We start from the raw sequence: 21,886 nt of genomic DNA, 5'->3' as shown, positions 1-21,886 counted from the left end.
AGACTGCTGAAATCCAATGAGACTAGCTTAGTACTATGTCGAATAGGTAGATATATAGTTTTTTACTAATACGAGCACATTATCTTTTCCAGTTTTTGGTTGTAATTAAGATTTGTTTTAATTGGTGAATTTACCTATCAGACTAATTTGTGACAAGATAGTAAAGCGGGAGTGGCCGAGCGGTTCTAGGCGCTACAGTCTGGAACCGCGCGACCGCTACGGTCGCAGGTTCGAATCCTGCCTCGGGCATGGATGTGTGTGATGTCCTTAGGTTAGTTAGGTTTAAGTAGTTCTAAGTTCTAAGGGACTGATGACCACAGCAGTTAAGTCCCACAGTGCTCAGAGCCATTTTTTGAACGTAGTAAATTTACACCAAAATTTAGAATATAATCTTATGATGCACTCCATAGAGCAAATAATGATATAATACTAACATTAATTGAAATTCTTGACAACAGTAAACACCAATCACAGAATTCTGACGTAATCCTTAATGATCAAACACAGTTCCATCATTTGCTCTTGTAGTAGCATCCAGTTAATATTTTTCTCGATATAAATAGTATAACAGCTCTTCATCCACATTCCATTGACTCCTTCCTCCCCTATGCCCCGTTTTTTTGCATGTTCATAACATTCGTCACTTCTTTAGTCCATATACAGGGTGAAATTACAATTAAATCCAGACCTTTAGCTGCTTACAGGCGTTGATAAATATCAGCGGGGACAGTTGAAAATATGTGCCCCGACCCGGACTCGAACCCGAGATCTCCTGCTTACATGGCAGACGCTCTATCCGTCTTTTTTTGTGTTTGGTCGTAGCGGACGTCACACGACATCCGTTGAAGTCCGTTGTTGATCCCTTCACTTAGATTTTCTTTTTTTTTTTATCACAGAGAGCAGCCAGCTCTCTGACCGAACACGCTGAGATACCGCGCCGGCAGTCCACTAAACTCATTACTCGCGGTAATCAGTCTGCCTATTCCCGTAAGAGTTCGCACAATGTGAGTGCATCCGCACTGAAGAAGATCATTGACCCGTAAACCTCATTTACATGAAGATATATCTGTTCTTTTGGACATCTACATCTTCATATATATATAGGGTGAGTCGCCTAACATTACCACTGCAAACACCTCCCAAACCACAACAAATACTGAATGACCAATTCCACAGACCGAAAGTGAGGAGAGGGGCTAGTGGAACTGGTTGATACAAACCACTGAGAAACGCACGGAAGTATGATTTTCAACACACATTTACGTTTTTTTAAATGGAAACCTGTTATTATTTTTAGCACAACTGAAAGTAGAGACAAATAGTTAATCAATGCCATTTGTTACATTATAAAATGTTAAGTGTATCCGGAGTAATTTGTAACGTAAAATTGACGCCTGAAACGTTAGACGTTCAGTCTCGTGTTGTAACAAACAAGATCTGTGGGAGTATGTTTACGATGACTACGATGTTTACGAGTTTAGCTGTCTCAGTGTCTGCATGTACCGCTTGCTGAATTAGGCCTTGTGCTCAAAATGACCGTAGTACACTTTGTTACCGGACGTTTGTGATAGTGTACTGTACACAAGTAAGAACAGAAGTATGCACAGTAGGAACGTGAGAAGGTTGCAAGTACAAAAGAGTGTATAGCGTTGTAAGAACTCTAAAAACGATTTATTCTAACCCCGGAAAGGCAGAGTTGATATCATCTATGGTGAGTGTGGACAAAAGGCAACTGCAGCCTGCAGATTGTATGCAGAAAGGTACCCAGACAGAGATCATCCAACGTTCCGATCATTTGAAAACATCTATAAACAATAGTATGCAACAGGTACGGTCGTAACACGCAAACGGGTCCGTAACAAACCCACCACAGGAGAAGCAGGTGCAATTGGTGTGTTAGCTACTTTTATCGTGATCCCACACATGAGTTCACGTGACATCGCTAGAGGTAGTGCAATGAGTAAAAGTTGTGTAATGTGCATATAATCGTTATAAATTTCACCAGTATCATGTGTCGCTGCATCAGCAATTACATGGAGATGACTTTAAAAATCGAGTGAATTGCTGTCAACGGGCATTAACAGAGAATGCGTTGCAGTTCTACCTGTTTACCGATGAAGGAGGTTTCACAAACCACGGTGCATTGAATTTAGGAAAGGTGCATTACTTGTCCGTGCACAATCCTCACTGGCTTCGACAGGTAGAGCGACAGCGATCGTGGAATGCAAAAGTATAGTGCGGAGTGATTGGCGACCATCTCATTTGTCCTCACTTGATTGAAGGCACCCAGACAGGTGCAAAATACATCCAGTTCCTACAAAATAATCTCCCAACGTTGCTATAAAATGTCCCGCTGGAAACGCGTAGACATATGAGGTATCAGCATGATGGTGCTCCTGCACATTCTGCAATGAACAGTTGGCTGACCCTTGACAAAATGTTCGACGGGCGTTTCATAGGACCTGGCCGGCGCATAACTTGCCCAGCCCGTTCTCCTAATCTTACAACTTTAGACTTCTTTCTGTGGGGTGTGCTAAAGGAGAACGTTTATTGTGATGTGCCTACAACCCCAGAGGATGTGGAACATCGTATTGAGGCAGCCTGTGGTAACATTACATCAGATGTAGTGCGTCCTGTAAGACATTCAGTACGTGGTAAATTGCAAATGTGTGTAGCAAAAGATGGGCACCACTTTGAACATTTATTGGCGTGAAATGTCAAGACAAACTCTTTTACATTGAAAACAAAAAAACAAATTTGTATATTTAACTACATTTTCGTCTTAATGCACATTTCCTTCTAACAAATCAGCGCGGTACAGCATTCTTCAGAGAAAAAGACTAATTAAAATGTTAGAATGTGGACGTAACGTTACATTACTGTTCTTTTTGTATCCCTAATTAATTCGGTTCTCTCCGATACACACGATTGTACAGAGGAGAAGTTACTCAAGCGTCAACTTTACGTTACAAATTACTCTGGATGTAATAAACATTTTATAGTGTGAGAAACGGCATTGATTAAGTTTTTTTTCTATTTCCAGTTGTCCAAAAAAATTATAACAAGTTTCCATTTTAGAAAAAAACATAAGTATGTGTTGAAAATCATACTTCCGTGCATTTCTCAATTGTTTGTATTAACCAATTACACCAGCCCCTCTCCTCACTTTCGGTCTACGGAATTGGTCATTCCGTGTTTGTTGTGGTTTGGGAGGTGTTTCCAGTGGTAATTTTAGGTGACTCACCCTGTATAACAGTCTATTCCAGTACTCACTTATGTACTGTTTTGGCCTTTACATTCCTATACTTTCAGTCTTAAAGTATAGTGTACTATAAGACTTTTTCTTCATAGTTTTTTGTCTATTTTAATCCACTTGCGTTTCTGTACAGATATATGGTAATAAAAGATTACATATCTTGGGAAAACTGCCTGGTGCAGTGTGCACAAATTGTTTAATCTTGTGTGAGGATGGCATAGAAAAGCGAAAAGCGGTTCACAACGGTTATGGAATAAATACTATTGTGGTTGGTTGATTCGGAAGAGGGCACCAAATAGCAACGTCATCAGTCCCATCGGATTTGGGGGGGATGGGATAGAAAATTTACCATGCCCTCACAAAGGAATCAGTACGGCATTTGCCTCAAGCGTTTTAGGGATATCACAGAAGAACTAAATCAGGATTGCCGAACTCGGGTTTGAATCGTCGTCCTGCTGAACGTGAGTCCAGTGTGCTAACCACTGCGCCCCTTCGCTTTTGATAACATTTATTTTTTTAATGATGGGAATAGACAGCTACAGTGTATTTTGTGCACTTTTGCATTGGACAATAGGCTGAAGGTAATAGAGGGCAAGATGCTGAGTCAGCAAAAGTTTCTGCCTCATCAGAAAAAATTCTGCACCGTCAGCAAAAATTCTCTCTCATGACTCACACCTAAATTTTGTGCTGTGTTCAGTATTTAAAAGGTCAAAAATAGGTAAGCAGTTAAAATTCTGCCTCATCAGTAAATTTCATCTCTCTGTGTAGATTAAGCAGCACTTGATAATATACTTAGTTCGATCCCTGTACGATACTGGTGTAGAGAGCAATGGATCCTCAAATTAAATATTTCTACACCTGAATTGTTCTCTGAAACAGGCATGATGCTCCTCAAGTGTCACAATGTTATTTCACATCCAAACTGTATGCAAAACTTCGTCAATGACACAAAAAATGTCAATATTCACAACGTTATATCCACACACTCACGCATATCCGTAAAAGATAATGTCTGAAACGTAACTGTGGACTCCGAAATTAAGTGCCTCTCATGCTACTTAAGTGTCTAAGTTGTTACAAAACAATGCTGTTACAAAGTAACATGCTAATCAGGCAGTTGACATTTTATTATTAGGCTTGAATGAAGCTATCTACAAAAACGTGATGAGGGCTATAAGTGCACAAAACCCATGTTGGCTAAAAATACTATGTTAAGCAGGCAAGCAGTGAAATATTACGCAAATATAGGCAGTATGAATTGCCGGAAGAATACAATTAATTTAAAACTTACATTAACACCTAAAGAATGAATGTGACCTCTGAAATTCATTGCCATAATGTTAATTCCATAGCTCCAAAGATTTGTGTAACTGTACAACACACATGTAGCATGCTAATCAGGCAGCTGACATTTCATCCTATGCCTATATGAGAATATGAACAAAAACTAAACTCGACCAAGCACTATTTTTCTTTTTTTGGTTGGGGCAGAGGGGGGGAGGGCGAGGAGGGGGAGGAGACAACACATCATGTTCTAACCGAGAAAAATATAACCAATGTTTAATGTTAGTGAATTCCTAACATCCTTTTTAATTACTTTTTGATCTTGGACCTACATATGATCTTGTTTCGTTGCTATTCTCTACACCGACATCTGTCGGTGTTCTCGGCATCGATCCTCGATGGTGTGCACTGTTTGTCCAATATATACGTCTTGCCACATTGGCATGGAATTCCGCGGCCTTGCGCAACTGATGTCATCTCTGACACTCCCCAGTAATATTGTCACACAGGACACTTATTGGGGATTTTCAAGGATGACCTTGGTTTGCGGGAGGCCGGGGCCTGTCAGATTCCGTGCCAGTATCGTTAAAAAAAAAGGCGAAATTCGCACCAGAGACAGTTTTAGCAATCGAGACGGCGACTATAATTTCAGCAAGGCTTGGGATCTAGCACTGAGTCTAATTAAGAAGAAGCTCAGCAAAGATAACGGTCTGGCGACCAGGGCAGATAGAGCAACTACGTCGATGCTACTGCAGACGCAAGGTAGAATGTATTCGCTGTTGTCAGTTAAATACTGCAGAGTCTTGTCGTTAGTTATAACGGTCTTGTACTTTCAAGACGTTTTGAATACCGTTAAATAAGTACTTCATTCCAGTTAAAAAAACGATATACTTCTTTCAGCGCATCGGATTATGAAGAACGAAATGGATCCATGCAACAGTACTGCACGCCTCCCCTCCGGCGTACTAGCATTTACTGAGAACCTCGTTTCGATATCTCGAAACGTTCAAGAAATAAAATGGGTGTTACGTCTTATGTGACTCACCTGCGTATGTAATAACTTGTGGTTGTAGTGGCAGATAGTCCTCAATCTCTCACCCCTAACAAGAATATTTAGCAGGGTTGGCTGTACTTGAATTGGACAGGGGCGAAAGTGTTTGGCGAGGTCAACTACATCACTTGGTAATCGTTTTCATACGAAACAATCGGAACACTTCAAAACATTTTCAGTGGTAATACGTGATAGTGATTTGCAGATATATGCGAACGAAACAGAAGATGAGCCAGTAACTAAAAATGTTGTGGGAAGTTTTAAAATGCTTTACAACGAAAAACTGTAGAATCTATTTTCTACTAATCTCTTTCCTCAAAAGCATTACGGCTTCGATTGGCACGTGTAAGTCGATATTATTTTAGCGGCCATCACGTCTGACTGCCATGCGAAGGACCTGCGTTCAACTTCCGGTACTGCCAGTGATTTTTCCTAGGGTGAGATGACTGCAACAGGGTTCATTCAGCCTCGTGATGACAGCTAAGGAGCTACTAGAGTGAGAAGTAGAGGCTCCCACGTCTGAGAAACCGACAACGGCCGCGAGAATAATTTTCTGATCCATGTCCCTCCACGCCCCATCCGAATGACGCCATTGGCGGAAGACCGTACGGCGGATGTCGGTACTGAATGGTCCATTGGGGTCAGTATGGGAATCGGATTTTACGTCTTACGAGGCTCACTCTTGAGATATGAGGGTCATTCAATAAATAAAGCCCCATTGTTATTACACCACTTAAAACATGTAGGAAAACGACTGGGAGAGCGGTGTGCTGACCGCATACCCCTCAATATAGTATCCAATGACGACATTGGCAGAGGATGGTACGGCTGCATTTCGGGCCCGATTGGGCCACCGAGGGACAGAACGTGGAACATTCCGTTAACATATGCAGGAAAACTTACATCTTCGTGCTTCACGTTTTATGTTTCTTCTGTACGCATGAGAAGTTTCGAACAATTCCGATAAATGGCAGAGCAGTAGTCGACCATCAAAATGACGTCTACGTAAGACATTTAGGACAAGAAACATGCTGCATCTGAATTGTCAGGATTGCCAAATCTGTAAACATTTGTCTGCACTGTATCGTAACTGTGCAGTTGGCAGGAGTACTGTTAGGCGACGTGGAAAGAGAGTTAGAGAGTCAGGAAGTACAGGGACTGAGCTCCATGGTCGGTAGCATCTTGTTACAGTCACTGCTTCCGAAATGATGAATCGCGCAGTTGCCATTATCCGAGCAGATCTGTGTTCAAACCAAACGATTGGCGCCACAATTATTGGTGAGCATCGAAAGTGCGTTTGCAGTGATAAATTCTTGGATATTCAATGATGTGCTCAAGATGGGTTCCGCGAAAGCTCACAACAGGTCACAAGATCCAAAGAAATGCCATTTCATCTGAACTGTTGGTCCTTTTCATCATGAAATGTTACTGGTGACGAAACCTGGATAAATCACTTTCACCTGGAAACAAAACGGTTAACACTGAACTATAACCATCGGCAATCACCAAGAAAGTAATTCAAGGCAGCTCCCTCTGATGGTAGGGTAATGGTGACAATCTTTTGCTATGGTGATGGTGTCATTCTCGCGCACATGTTTCCAAATCAACCATTAATTCAGAAGCAAAAGTGAAGAATGTGAACCGGCTCAAGAACTTTTCCCGATGTATTCAATCAGATTAGAATCCAAAAGAAATGTTGTTCCAACATGACGAACCTGAGAACAGATAGCGAACAACGGTTGCTGGTAACCTGTCGACTGAAGTCGAATCTCTAATTTCATCTTCTCAGTCTTTTAGTGAGATATACGTAGGAAAAGGCAATATATTGGCTCGTTCTTCTAGTGCCATACATTGATGGAATGTTGAAACCAAACAGTACGTAGAACGCTTCACTTGTAGCGTCTGCCACCTTAGTTGACTGAGCAGTTTCGTGACGCATTCGTGCATACTAAAGGAACGTATACGTAAAAACGCTTCTGTTCTTCGGATATTGTCTATTTCGTCCATCAGTTCTTTATGTACGGATCTCAGCATATTTAAGTATTGGTCGAACGAGGCTGTTGTAACCTGTCTCCTTTATAGGTGGACTAAATTTCACGAGCATTCTTCTCATTAATCGCAGTCTAGCATCTCCCTTATCTACGATTACTTTTATGTCGTTGTTCCACTTGAAATTACTTCGTACGTATGTATCTAGACACACTGAGATGAAAAAAGTTATGGGATATCTCCTAATACTGTGTCGGGCCTCCTTTTGCCCGGTGTGGTGAGGCAGCGATAATGTCCCATAAATGTTCGATGGGATTCATGTCGGGCGATCTGAGTAGCCATATCATTCTCTCGAATCGTGCAGAATGTTCTTCAAACAATTCGCGAACAATTGTGCACCTGTGAGATGATACATTATCATCCAAAAAAATTCCATCGTTGTCTGGATATACACTACCGGCCATTAACATTGCAACACCAAGAAGAAACGCAGATGATAAACGGGTATTCATTGGACAAATATATTATACTAAAACTGACATGTGATTACATTTTCACGCAATTTGGGTGCATAGATGCTGAGAAATCAGTACCCAGAACAACTACCTCTGGCCGTAATCATGCCCTCGATAAGCCTGGGCATTGAGTCAAACAGAGCTTGGATAGCGTGTACAGATACAGCTGCCCATGCAGCTTCAACACGATACCACAGTTCATCAAGAGTAGTGACTGGTGTATTGTGACGAGCCAGTTGCTCGGCCACCATTGACCACACGTTTTCAATTGGTGAGAGATCTGGAGAATGTGCTAGCCAGGGCAGCAATCGAACATTTTCTGTATCCAGAAAGGCCCGTACAGGACCTGCAACATGCGATCGTGCATTATCCTGCTGAAATGTAGGGTTTCGCAGGGTTCGAATGAAGGGTAGAGCCATGGGTCGTAACACATCTGAAATGTAACGTCCACTGTTCAAAGTGCCGTCAGTGCGAATAAGAGGTGACCGAGACGTGTAACCAATTGCACCCCATACCATCACGCCGGGTGATACGCCAGTATGGCGAGGACGAATACACACTTCCAATGTGCGTTCACCTCGATGTCGCCAAACACGGATGCGACCATCATGATGCTGTAAACAGAACGTGGATTCATCGGAAAAAATTACATTTTGTCATTCGTGCACCCAGGTTCGTCGTTGAGTACACCATCGCAGGCGCTCCTGTCTGTGATGCAGCGTCAAGGGTAACCGCAGCCATGGTCTCCGAGCTGATAGTCCCTGCTGGTGCAAACGTCGTCGAACTGTTCGTGCAGATGGTTGTTGTCTTGCAAACGTCCCCATCTGTTGACTCAGGGATCGAGATGTGGCTGCACGATCGGTTACAGCTATGCGGATAAGATGCCTGTCACCTCGACTGATAGTGATACAAGGCCGTTGGGATCCAGCACGACGTTCCGTATTATCCTCCTGAACCCACCGATTCCATATTCCGCTAACAGTCATTGGATCTCGACCAACGCGAGCAGCAATGTCGCTATACGATAAATCGCAATCGCGATAGCCTACAATCCGACCTTTATCAAAGTCGGAAACGTGATGGTACGCATTTCTCCTCCTGACACGAGGCATCACAACAACGTTTCACCAGGCAACGCCGGTCAACTGCTGTTTGTGTATGAGAAATCGGCTGGAAACTTTCCTCATGTCAGCACGTTGTAGGCATCGCCACCGGCGCCAACCTTGTGTGAATTCTCTGAAAAGCTAACCATTTGCATATCACAGCATCTTCTTCCTGTCGGTTAAATTTCGCGTCTGTAGCAGTCATCTTCGTGGTGTAGTTATTTTAATGGGCAGTAGTGTATGAAGTCCATGAATGACGGCAAATGGTCTCCAAGTAGCCGGAAAGAACCATTTCCAGTAAATGATCGGTTCTGTTGGACACAGTCCATTCCATGCAAACACAGCTCACACCATTATGGAGCCACTACCAGCTTACACACTGCCTCGTTGACATCTTGGGTCCATGGTTTCGTGGAGTCTGCGCCACACTCGAACCCTACCATCAGCTGTTACGAGCAGGCCACGGTTTTCCAGTCGTCTACGGTCCAAGCAATATGTTGACGAGCCCGGGAGAGGCGCTGCGATGTTATACTGTTAGCAGAGATTCTCGCGTCGGTCGTCTGCTTCCATAGCCCATTAACACCAGATATCGTCACACAATTCTGACAGACGTAGTGTTGATTGTGTGTTAGTACTGACAACTCTACGGAAACGCCACTGTAGGCCTCTGCGTTGTCCATGGTGATTGGTAATGCTGAAATTTGGTATTCTCGGCACATTCTTGGCTCTGTGGGTCGCAGAATACTGAATTCCGTAACGATTCCCGGAATGGAATGTCTCCTGCGTCTAGATCCAACAACCATTCCGCCTCCAAAGTCTGTTAATTCTAGCCGTGCGGCCATAATCTCGTCGTAAACCTTCTCACATGAATCACCAGAGTACAAATGACAGCTCCTGTAATGCACTGCACTTTTGTACCTTGTGTACGCGATACTGCCGCTATTTGTAATGTGCATGTCGCTGTCCCATGAATTTCGTCACCTCAGTGTATTTTATGCATGTGATGGGTTCCAGTGATTGTTTTGCAATCATGTAATCATACGATAATGCGTCTTCCTGTCTGTTTGTGAACAGTAAGTAGCATTTGTTTACGTTGATCTGGCCGCTGTGGCCGAACGATTCTAGGCGCTTCAGTCCGGAACCGCGCTGCTGCTGCGGTCGCAGCTTCGAATCCTGCCTCGGGCATGGATGTGTGTGATGTCCTTAGCTTAGTTAGGTTTAAGTAGTTCTACGTCTAGGGGATTGATGACCTCAGATGTTAAGTCCCATAGTGCTTAGAGCCATTTGAACCATTTTGTTTGTGTTGACCATTAACTAAGCATTGATCCTCTGCAAGTCTTCGGACATTTCACTATAATTTTCTAGCATTGTGAGTTCTCTGTGTGTAACAGTATCATCTGCGAGAAGGCTCATGGAACTTCCGATATAATCCACTAGGTGGTTTATAAATAATATGCAAATTAATAGCGTGTAGCAGTCCTCTGACGTGTGCCGGAAGCTACTTTTTCGTCTGAATGTTTCTCTTCGTTGAGAATGACATGCTGTGTTCTGTTTGCAAGAAACTCTTGAAACCAGTCACACATCCGGTCTTATATTCCGTAAATTCGTATTTCCATCACTAAACAGGAGTATGGAACTGCATCGAACGCCTTCCAGAAGCCAAGGAACATAGCATTAACCTAGACGCCGGTATCTACAGTTTTCTATGTCATTATACGCGGTCGTAAAACATGTTCCAAAATGCTACAACAGTTCGGCATCAGAGTTATAGTTATTCCTTAAAATTAAAAAAGTTTCTTATTTTATTTTTTATTAAATGTCAATATCTTGTACATTATAAAACATTAAAATGTGTTGACAAGCTGCAGTTGGCTAAGTAACCATCTTCGGATCTGATAACAAGCGAAGAACGGAAAACGGGCTTAAGTTAAATCTAAAGAGCTAAACTGTGAAGTTATAAATGTTTCAAAATGACGAATAAATAAAAGGAATAACGTACCGGCTATGGTGAAATATACGTCCTCCGCATACAGCGTACTGGAAACCCTACATTGTGTATGTAGCTGGGAACTTCTTAAAAGTAAGGAAATGACCCTCAAATAATCGTGGATTACAAACAAATTAGCAAAATTACAGCAAAGAAATAAAGTGTAAAATGAACCATGTCTCTATGAGTACCACTTTCAACCAAAAAAAGGCTGAATAAAGCAGCAAGGTAAAACCAAGTAGTCAAAAGCTACAGGAGCAAGAGAAACAAAACAAATATATTACAAAGTGAAAAGTGTTACGAAGATAACAACAGCAACAATATACAAAAAGGAACATAGGATGCTTAATGCGATTCCAGTCATACAAAGCTAGATCGTGTGGGATATATAACAACAACCATAATTGAAAACTAAGCTAAATTATATACTATAACAATGATGACACAAAATACAAAAAGAGTATAGCCGGCCGTTGTGGCCGTGCGGTTCTAGGCGCTTCAGTCTGGAACCGCGTGACCGCTACAGTCGCAGGTTCGAATCCTGCCTCGGGCATGGATGTGTGTGATGTCCTTAGGTTAGTTAGGTATAAGTAGTTCTAAGTTCTAGGGGATTGATGACCTCAGCTGTTAAGTACCATAGTGCTCAGAGCCATTTGAACCAAAAAGAGTATACAGGAAAAATATGACATTTTAAGAGAAGGCCATAAATGTCGGGTGAAAAATTGTTACCTCGGAAACGGCAAATCGAGCACTTTCCGACGTTTACAACTTCCGGCTTTAGTTGGTGAAATTTATCTTCAGGCAGTTATCTGCTCTTTGCTTATTCTCAGATCTGAATATGGTTGCTTAGTAGACTGAAACTAGTCATCACATTTTAATGGTTTACAAGGTGCGCGATCTAGTCAATTATAAAAATTTAAAAACAGTAAATTTTAAATTTTAAGGAATGCAATCAAATTGCCAATGAGATCTCCCCACGTTCGGCGCCAAACTGTTGTAAATCATTCAAAAGTCTGTTACATGACTTGGCATGCTAATTACCAATGAGACCACTCCAAGCTGGTAGCCAAAAATGGAGTAAACTTAAAAATATGATCTCTGGCACGAAATGACCTGCAGATTACTAATGAGATCGGTCCACTCTGGGAGCCAATAATTGACATCAAACAGCGTAAGGTTATGAGATTAAAAGATTGGTGTACAAATGGAGCTGGTTTATCAGAAGATTGAAATATGAAGCGTTTTCCTTCATTACAGTATGTTTTACACAAAAAATTACAAATCTCAGAGCCGATTTCACTGGGCGCGGACATGACACAGTTATGAAGGGGAGGGATGGGGGAATCAATCATCTCACCATTCTTTGTAGTCATCTGCCATGTGGTGATGACGGCTGCAGACACTGGGTAGGAGCCGCCGCGACGCCCCGGAGCTGTGCGGACGCGAGTCGGGATCTATCCTTCTGTCCCGCAGCCCTATGGTGAGAGTCCGGAACGGTCTCCACGTCGACTGCTCGCCATGTGCTTCCGTGGCCGAAGCAGTACTGTCACGGTGTTGGGGGGGGGGGGGGGAATTCTAAGTCGAGTGCTTCATTCCCAAGCATCGACCGTAGGATTTCGTTCATTTGACATGATACAGAAACAGAATAAGTCATAATGTGCGATGAACATTCGGATGAGAGTCCGGATGGAATCAAAGATAGCATACTAACTGCGCAATGGCTGAAAGAGCTCAAATAGTTCAAATGGATCTGAGCACTATGGGACTTAACATCTGAGGTCATCAGTCCCCTAGAACTGAGAACTACTTAAATCTAACTAACCTAAGGGTATCGCACACATCCATGCCCGAGGCAGGATTCGAACCTGCGACAGTAGTGGTCGCGCGGTTCCATACTGAAGCGCCTAGAACCGCTCGGCTACATCGGCCGGCGGTGAAAAAGCCTTCAGTCCTTTTGCTGCCGCGCTGTTTCACCGACTGGCTCTCCACTTCCATCATTCCGCTTAGCTCGCAGACGCCTCGAATTCTTCCTCCTCTCGACCTTATCATTGGCGGATTGACTTTGCAGTGCCACCCAATCGCTGATCGCCGTTTTATGACCACGCCTCCCAGAGTGGGCTAGTGTGTGAACGACCTTATCACGTGTCCAATGACGAAGCTGTTCAAAGCGTTGATTGCACTTCGTCCGGATGTTTTCCTGCATTTCTTACGTGATGTTAAAGTAGCCACATAATACTTGCTTGTAACCGTTGTCTCTGCGAGAGGCCTAACCAGTCTTATGTTTGTACTACAACTAAGCATCTGTTGGCGTTCATGGTTTGTAAGACACCTGCAAATTTTTTTTTTTTTTTTTTTTTTTTTTTTTTTTGACCCGGCTGACTTCTTCCTCAGTTCCGTAGTTTCACAAACCTCCTTGTGCGGATTCTTCGTGCTTTTCTCTACACTCCATACCAGAGACCTCAGCGATCCACCATCAGCGCATTTCTCAATTTTTAAAGCAGGCGAAAATTTGCTGCTACAAGCCAGGAATTTCACACACCTCCAGGTGTGCGTTCTTGCCGCTTTTGTGTCTACTCTCCATCTTAGTGTCTGCAGGAATCCTCAAATTATCGGCACATTTCTCATTCTTCGCCAGGCCCTTCTCAAAGTGTGTCCATTCTTTAAGCGAGTCGAGAGCATCCGCCAATCTACCACCTCATGTGGTTGCACAATGCCCTGGTCCGCATCTCACCCGGCCGGTGAATGAGGTCCGACTTTCCCCTTGTCCTGTATACTGGCACGCTGGGAGTCAGCGAAAATGGACACTGGCGGATATTTTACACTAGATTTGATACACTTCCCCTTTTCTGACAATGACAGAAATGGCTGATATTCACTCTAAGACAAAAAAAGACACACGAAGGAATTATCCGAATGGGACGGAAAATCGATAGATGTACATGTATAGACAAAGAAATTACAGCCGGCCGAATTGGCCGTGCGGTTCTAGGCGCTGTAGTCTGGAACCGCGAGACCGCTACTGTCGCAGGTTCGAATCCTGCCTCGGGCATGGATGTGTGTGATGCCCTTAGGTTAGTTAGGTTTAACTAGTTCTTAGTTCTACGGGACTAATGACCTCAGTAGTTGAGTCCCATAGTGCTCAGAGCCATTTGAACCAAAGAAATTACAATTTCAAAAAAATTGGATAATTAATTCATAAGTTGGGCGAGTCAACAACGTATTGGTCCACCTGTCGTTTCATGCAAGCAGTTAATCGGCATAGCACTGACAGATCCTCCTGAGAATCGTGCCAGATTCTGTTCAATTGGCACGTTAGATCCTCAAAAACCCGAGTTTGTTGGAGGAAATTCTCAACTGGGCAGAGATCTGGCGACTCTGCTGGCTAAGGCAGGCTTTGGCAAGCAGGAAGACAAGCAGTAGAAGCGCTTGTCGTTTACGGGCGGGCAGTAGCTTGCAGAAATGTAGCTTCCCATCAACGACGGCAAAAAGGGGCGTCGAATATCGTTCACGTACCGCTGTGCTATTAGGGTGCTGCAGACCAGAGGGGTCCTGACATGAAAAGAAATGGCGCACCAGACCATCGCTTCCAACTGTCACCAGTATGGTGGCCGACAGTCAGATTGGTATCTCACCGCTTTCTGGGGTGTCTCGACATACGTCTCCATTTGTCATTGGGGCTATGTTTGAAGCGGGACTTATCATTGAAGACAATTCTACTCCAGTCAATGAGATTTCTGGCCGAAGAATTGTCTGCAGGCACCCCAGACGGCGACGGGATATCAAGCTGACTGTCGCCCGCCATATGGCTCAACAACCAGCAGTTATGGTCTGGGGTGCCACTTCATTCCGTAGCAAGGTCCGTTTGGTTGTCATCTGCACCACCCTACCAGCACAGTGGTACGTTGACGACATTCTTCTATCCGCTTTGTAGCCTTTCATGGGAAACCATCCAGGGATTACATTTCAGCAAGACAATGTCCGCTCGCACAAGGCGAGAGTTTCTATTACTTCTCTTCGTGCTTGCCAAACACTACCTCGGCCAGCAAGATCACTGGTTCTCTCTGCAGTTAAGGTTTGGAGGACTATGGGCAGGGCCCTCCAACCAGCTCTGGATTTTGACGATCTAACGCGTCACTTGGACAGAACTGAGCATGATCCACAGGAGCACAACCAGTAACTTCGTAAATCAATATCAAGCAGAATAATTGCTTGCATAAGGGCCAGAGGTGGATCAGTGCATTACTGACTTGCTCAATTTGTGAAACCCTTTGTCTTAAATAAAACATCCAATTATAATCATTTGTTTGCCTCTAAGTGTACATTGCGCCTACTGATTTCCGTCGCATTCGGATAATTCCTTCGCGATGCGTCCTTGTTTTTTTTTCCCCTCAGAGAGCAGATTGTGATCAAATACTAATTCGTAAGAACAAATTTGTTCTAAGAAAAAAATGTGAGTTGTTGAACTATCCTCATAGTTTATCTCACAGAGGGAAGTAAATAATTTCCGCTATGACTAGAGGCGCTTATCATGCCAGCATTGGTGTTTGTTTCTGCCAACAGAGGAGCAGGGCCTGGTGGTGAAACGAGAGTGCGGCCTGGGGCCGTGCGGCTTCGACGACAGCAGCATGAACCGCGGGCTGGGCCTGGACGGCTGCGACCGCTCCAAGGACGAGTTCTTCTGCCTGTCGTGCTGCACCACCAGCGGCTGCAACAAGAGCGCCGCCCGCCGGCCGGCCGCCTCGCCGCCGCCGCTGCTCCTGTCGCTGCTGCTGGCGCCGCCCCTGCTGCTGACGTCACTCCGCTCCCTCGGCCCCTGCGAGGCCGTCGGCGGCGCGGCCTTCTAGGGTCCCTCGCGCGCCGCGCTCCGCTAGGGAGGCGCCGCTACCGGAACTTCACCTGCCGTCTGCCCGCAGTCGCCGCACCGCCAGACTCGGCTACACCTCAGTGTGGCCGGTGCCGGGACGACCCGAGTTATTCCCTTCAGCAGCGTTAGAATGCAGCACTGTTGCACTGAGGCTTGGATTAGACGTCGACATCAGCCGTAGCTAGCTCTCATAGCGCCGTGCTATTACCGCAGTCGTGTACAAAACCTACCGACGAACAGAATTTCTGTGTTAGATTGTAAACAATTACAGCAGCAGTGTGCATGTGTAGTCTCGGTTGATGGAATTTACCATACGTTTACAAATTTTTGTGCCAAACAGATTACTTAAAATTTTAAAGACGCAACTCTTTTACAAAGGATAGTATTTATCCACAGGGTTACCTGAAGGCTTATTTAAACGTGCAGTCCTCGTAGTTAGTCATTTCTGTTGTGGATCTGCAAGCAATACTACTAACCTGTTGCCTGCCCATCACACTAAATTGGCCACACCTGGTCGTGAATGTGATCGCGAAATCATTGTCTTTCCATCATCGTACCGTGTTGTACCTGTGCTTGCACCTTCAGGCATCATCAGCTCATATTTTTAACGTGTTGTATAAAATTTTCTCCTTGGGTCTTCAACTTTATTAGGTCGCTGGCTACCGATGTTTCGAGTAAGGGACTTTTTGCCATCCTCATCTGCGTGACGACACTCTACAGATTTGGTGGGAAAATCTCCGTTAGCACGCCACTTTTAGCATTGGGGTCGGTTGCAAAGGACGTAGTTTAGTCCAAAGTTATCCTCAACGGTATCCTTCGCTGTTTCTTCGGGTCCGATTCCGGGAATAGTACAGTGACAATAGCCACTTTGAGAAAGAACGTGATCTTATCTGTTCATGTTTATGCTTTTGTGACCGTCGAATCACTTATCTTGTATTGTCAAAACTTCGGCATTTCACGTCGATTTGCGTTATTCTGATCAACGTTTCGTTTCGTACTACGTATCAGTACCTGCCGTTAGAGGACCATCACTGTTGACGCGGACGCTGATTGTATTCACGCATTTTTCCATTATTTCGTATACAGTCCAGTTACATACTGCAGCAGAGATTTATATTTGTCATCTATACTCTTAAAACTACATTATTTTCGATATACTTTAAATAATCGAATGTGCTAATTGCTGACTTAGGCCAGAATTTGTATCTCCCAACATGTAATGCATATTTTACTATTGCAGTACCTCTCGAATGCCCCTGTGTATTTTGTGCTCCAGCATCCCCATATCCGCATATCATTCAAACTTACACTTTCCAATTTTCAAGCCGGACTCTATTGTGGTGGACAGACCAATGGCGCCGAGTTTCTGCGTGGGCCTTAAGGATGTCTTTACATAGCATTTGTGTAAAATCTCACTCGTCTCCATTGTGCTAGACTACTAACCTGTTGCCTGCCCATCACACTAAATTGGCCACACCTGGTCGTGAATGTGATCGCAAAATCATTGTCTTTCCATCATCGTACCGTGTTGTACCTGTGCGTGCGCCTTCAGCGATATCCTTTCTCAGCATAGACTCTTTTCGCCTTGTTCCCGTTATGGTCTAGCCTCCCGTATTCATTTTCATGTCCACTAAAGAGTATCCACCGCTCTGAGAATATACTTTAATTATTGTAGGCAATCGGAGGCAAACACGTCAGCCAGAGACGCCGTAAGATCATCATCTGCCACATTATCATTCCTCGCCACCACACAAAAATTAAACGGGATAAACAAATATCTAATTCGAAATTACGCACAAATGTGTAGGTTATATTTTCACTAAATATTATTACCATCTCAAACACGAGCAGTTGAAGTGTTTATCCAGACCGAAGACTTAAGCAAGCCTTATATGAATTCTAGAGTCCATGCGTAAGAGAACAATCGTCTAGATGGGCAATTCTACTCTCGCCAATGCCACACAATTACATCTGCTGCTATATTCCATTTAGCCCTGGAAAGTATGTTCCCAGTTCCGTCATAATCGTTGGAAGCAGAAAGAAGAATCTTTCGCCGCGACAAAACTGCTCATTAATCGATCGGACGAGCGCGGTTGTTTGCTGCGAGCGTGCAGCAATCTACTGATCGGGCAGATGATTTAAGTACTCACAGACGATCGTGTGACAACGTATTGGGACCCTGACGTGCTAGAAAATTAACCTTTGGTCCTCTTCTTCTGCTTCGAGTTGTGGTAAGACTATCATGTTCTCCAAAGATGCTGAAGTGAACCTCTCATGCCAGCACACACGCTTTGAAATGACAGCACGGAAACTTACAGTTTCTCTCTCCAGAAAAGATGAGAACATTATTACCTTATGGTTGGCTTTGGTGGAAATACAGCCCTCTGAAATATTATTGTAACTTGTAATCACCTTGCACTTTCATTGTGGCTATTCACCATGCAGCGGTAACGGATTGCGTATCTGAGCCGCGGTAAACTTCCGTACAACTGTGGTGTTTGGTCCCGCTTTCATCACAATAATAAATTATAACTAGAAGCAGTATTCGTAATCTTACATTTTCAAAACAGAATAACCCATCCTAAAAGTGATGGCACCAGTTTTCATTGCAGTACCAAGGTGATAATTTATAGTTGTCACTTTCGTAGATTTCTCTGCTCATCCTTTGACGAGCACTTCTCCAGTAAATAAGCAGACCTCTGGCTACCGTTGTGTCGAAAACATGCGAACCGTCAAGTAATATTGGTAAGACCGATTGTAAGACCGTCGGCAGTAAAATAAGACAACAAAAACAAAAGCTTGAGAAAACTGCAAACTCTTCAGCCAACCATTTGCTTGTGGCTGTGTACTTTTGCTGCAACTTGTGTCGGTGTGGGAGTGGGGAGCCATCACACCCGACTATACTCCGCTGTCGAAGCTTTACATAAATGTCTTCCGTCATTTTGCAGTTACATTTTCATTTCATGTTCACCTGTAAAATAAGCAACCGCATCATTCAGAATCCAAATGTATGAGCACAAAACAACAACGATCTCTCTACGCCCCACAGAAATTTGACATATATATGTGACTACATATTAGGTTAGCGCAGAAAGAACCTGTAAATAATATTAAACATTTTCAGTTACTTGTTATATAAATTAGAATACCAGAGGGATGTAAATGTTAAGTGAACGAAAGTTTATCCCTGTACCGTTCATTATTAAATATTAACATTTCATATATACAATCATCCAAAATGCAGATCTGTAAGTCCTCGCTTTTGAAAGGAAGATTCTTGATTTCGTTTGTTTGAGATGTTCCGTGTTTTTAATTAAGATTAAACCAAAGACCTTTTGATAAATTTTTCTTCTAACAAAGTCAAGTCCTTTCATTCACGATACTGATGGGAATATTTTCTATAAAAAAGCGTTTGTCATTCCATTTACTTACAGTGTTACAGTTAATATCTACTCTTGTAATAAATGTAGTTAATACTTACGATAACTGATACTAAAGCAATATTATCGACAGGATTTGATTATCTTTTTCAAATAGATTTGTATTATTACTGGTGCATTATAATGATATTCTAACTAAATTTGTATGTTTGATATATCTTGCAAATCTTGTGTGAATAAACTCATAGAAATTAATATCACAAATAATTTTATTTATTTCAACTTTTCAGGGAAGATAGATACTGACGCAGTTTATTATTTAACAGACAATAATGCTTATTTACTTCTACATGGGAGAAAATTAAAAATCAGAGATCCCCAATTTACTTTTTTTCTGATCTGTAACACTACAGTTCCAAAAAATCGTAATCAAAATTTGGTGCTCGCTCCTACTAGAACATGTTTACCTAAGTGTTTTATTGAAATATGAAGTAGATAATTCAATTTTACACAGTCGTATTATTGAATGGTCTCCATGACTGTATTTTCAACTCTCATAGCAACAAAACTAATCCGTAACCATATACTGACATTTCTGTTTGCGAGACCTAGATACCTTCAGATGACACACTTGATACCTTGTTCGACAACATGTAGCACTGAGGAACACAGCACCATTAGTTGTTCTACAGTTTTGTCCCAATTATAGTGTATGACAGCTTGGTGGAGTGTGCTTATGTCAACCGAAGATGTTTCTAAGACTCAGGAATGCCTCGTAAGTAATAAATTTAAATTTAGTGTCACATAGTTTTTGTTGTTTTAAAAGGTAATTGAGAGAATCGTAAGTAACGCAGCTCATAATTCTATGTACTCAGGAAGCTTTCTCACTTAGGGAAACTGAAAGTTGTGTGTCTGTGAGGTAACTGTGAAGACATAATGGCACGTAAGGGTGTCGAAAAACTTACTTCAAGTTCTTTTATGCATTCACGGACTTATGAAACATTTCAAAAACTAAAATTCAGCTGAAATTACACATTAAAAATGGTTAAATTATTTTTAGTCACAAACGTAAAGGAAGCTGTCGGCGCTATGTGTATTCACGTTAAAAAACATTCTCGCTGTGTTTGTGTTTTCTTTATGTTGTTATGGAAATACCATAACCGGAAAGGGAGGACAGATTAATGGGGCAAGTACAAACGCAACCAAGTAGCATAGGTGAAACATTGCAGAGGGGTACAGCATGTGCAAAACAAATTACAGAAGCTGATGGTTGTAGTAAGAGTTCAGAAATGAGGTTAGCACAGTAAAGGAAACGATGGTGTCTTGCAGGTGCTACTCAACCGAAATAGTGCACACAACACAGTACCAGAGATCATGTAAGCGGTACCGGTATCATGATGTCGTGTTAACAGGATCCTTAACAAAAGTGACAACACGAGCAACCTCTGCTTGATCAAAGCGCAGACAAGTCTAGTTTAGTTTGTCGTCTTTGTCTGACTATTATCTATCCACCTGTCAACGAACAGCTGTATGACACTAATACTCTAGATAAATAAGGAAAACGGGGAAAATAATTTATAAAGTTTTGAAACTTTGGAAGAACACTCATTTGAGATGCATCCCTCTCCCCTACCCCTTAAAATAGCTTTCTTTCCTTTTTCACTTAAAAAAAAAGATTAATTTTTCGAAGACATCTGTATGACGGAAAATATTTCTAGTGAAATTCTACCCAAAGCTGGTACATGCATATTTCAAGCAAGATAGTCAGTTTTCCAGAATTCTGTTTGGAAGATTAATAATCCTTTAGCTTATGAATTTGGCATAATTTTCAACTACAGTTTTAATTCAGTTAAATCTTTCTTCCTTCCTCCATAACTACTTGCCTTTCATAGGTATAGAAATCTGTATATAGCAAGTTAGTACTAAAATCCGAAGGTAGAGCAAAGAGATGGAGAGAGAGAGAGAGAGAGAGAGAGAGAGAGCGATAGAGAGAAAGATTGAAATTAATTTTATTGTTGCATTTATTGATGTAGGGCATTTAGGCTAAAGTTTTTTGTTCAACATTATGCACCTTCATATTTGTGGTGTGCGTGCTGTAAGACCTTCGGTACACACACCATCAGATTATTTGACTTGTCGCTCTAACGAAGTAGGCGAGTGTCAGCAATATATCTCGTGGTCTTATCGTGGCATGTTTATCTTCTGCCGTTAGGTCAGACGATAGAAATGCCACTTGCACGCTTAGAGTAGCATATTGACAGTGACCAACTTTAAACAGAACTTGGTTAATTTTCACACACATTTATTAAAATAATAAAAAACATAGACATTACGTAACTTGATTCTGGATGTTGTTTACAATTAACAATTTGAAGTTCCTTTGGTCTTGGTACGTTAATCTTATTCTCACATATCTCTGATATTTGACAAAGTGTCTATACATTTTCTTCATGGCTA

The 21,886-nt window shown here is 42.5% G+C and overlaps 1 protein-coding gene across 1 annotated transcript in view; it reads left to right on the top strand.

The window, feature by feature from the left end:
- LOC126474122 (uncharacterized) overlaps positions 1 to 19,598 on the top strand; it is a 335,080-nt gene extending 315,482 nt beyond the window's left edge. Inside the window, exon 3 of the mRNA XM_050101555.1 lies at positions 15,746 to 19,598. Within this exon, the coding sequence (XP_049957512.1) occupies positions 15,746 to 16,029 (284 nt within the window). The 3' untranslated portion in view covers positions 16,030 to 19,598. The remainder of the gene's footprint in view (positions 1 to 15,745) is intronic.
- The last annotated feature ends 2,288 nt before the right edge of the window (positions 19,599 to 21,886 follow it).

The sequence above is a fragment of the Schistocerca serialis genome, chromosome 1 (genome assembly GCF_023864345.2).
Source record: "Schistocerca serialis cubense isolate TAMUIC-IGC-003099 chromosome 1, iqSchSeri2.2, whole genome shotgun sequence".
Taxonomy (NCBI): domain Eukaryota; kingdom Metazoa; phylum Arthropoda; class Insecta; order Orthoptera; family Acrididae; genus Schistocerca; species Schistocerca serialis.
Note: the sequence above shows the minus strand (reverse complement) of the source record. Positions and strands in the feature narration are given on the sequence as shown.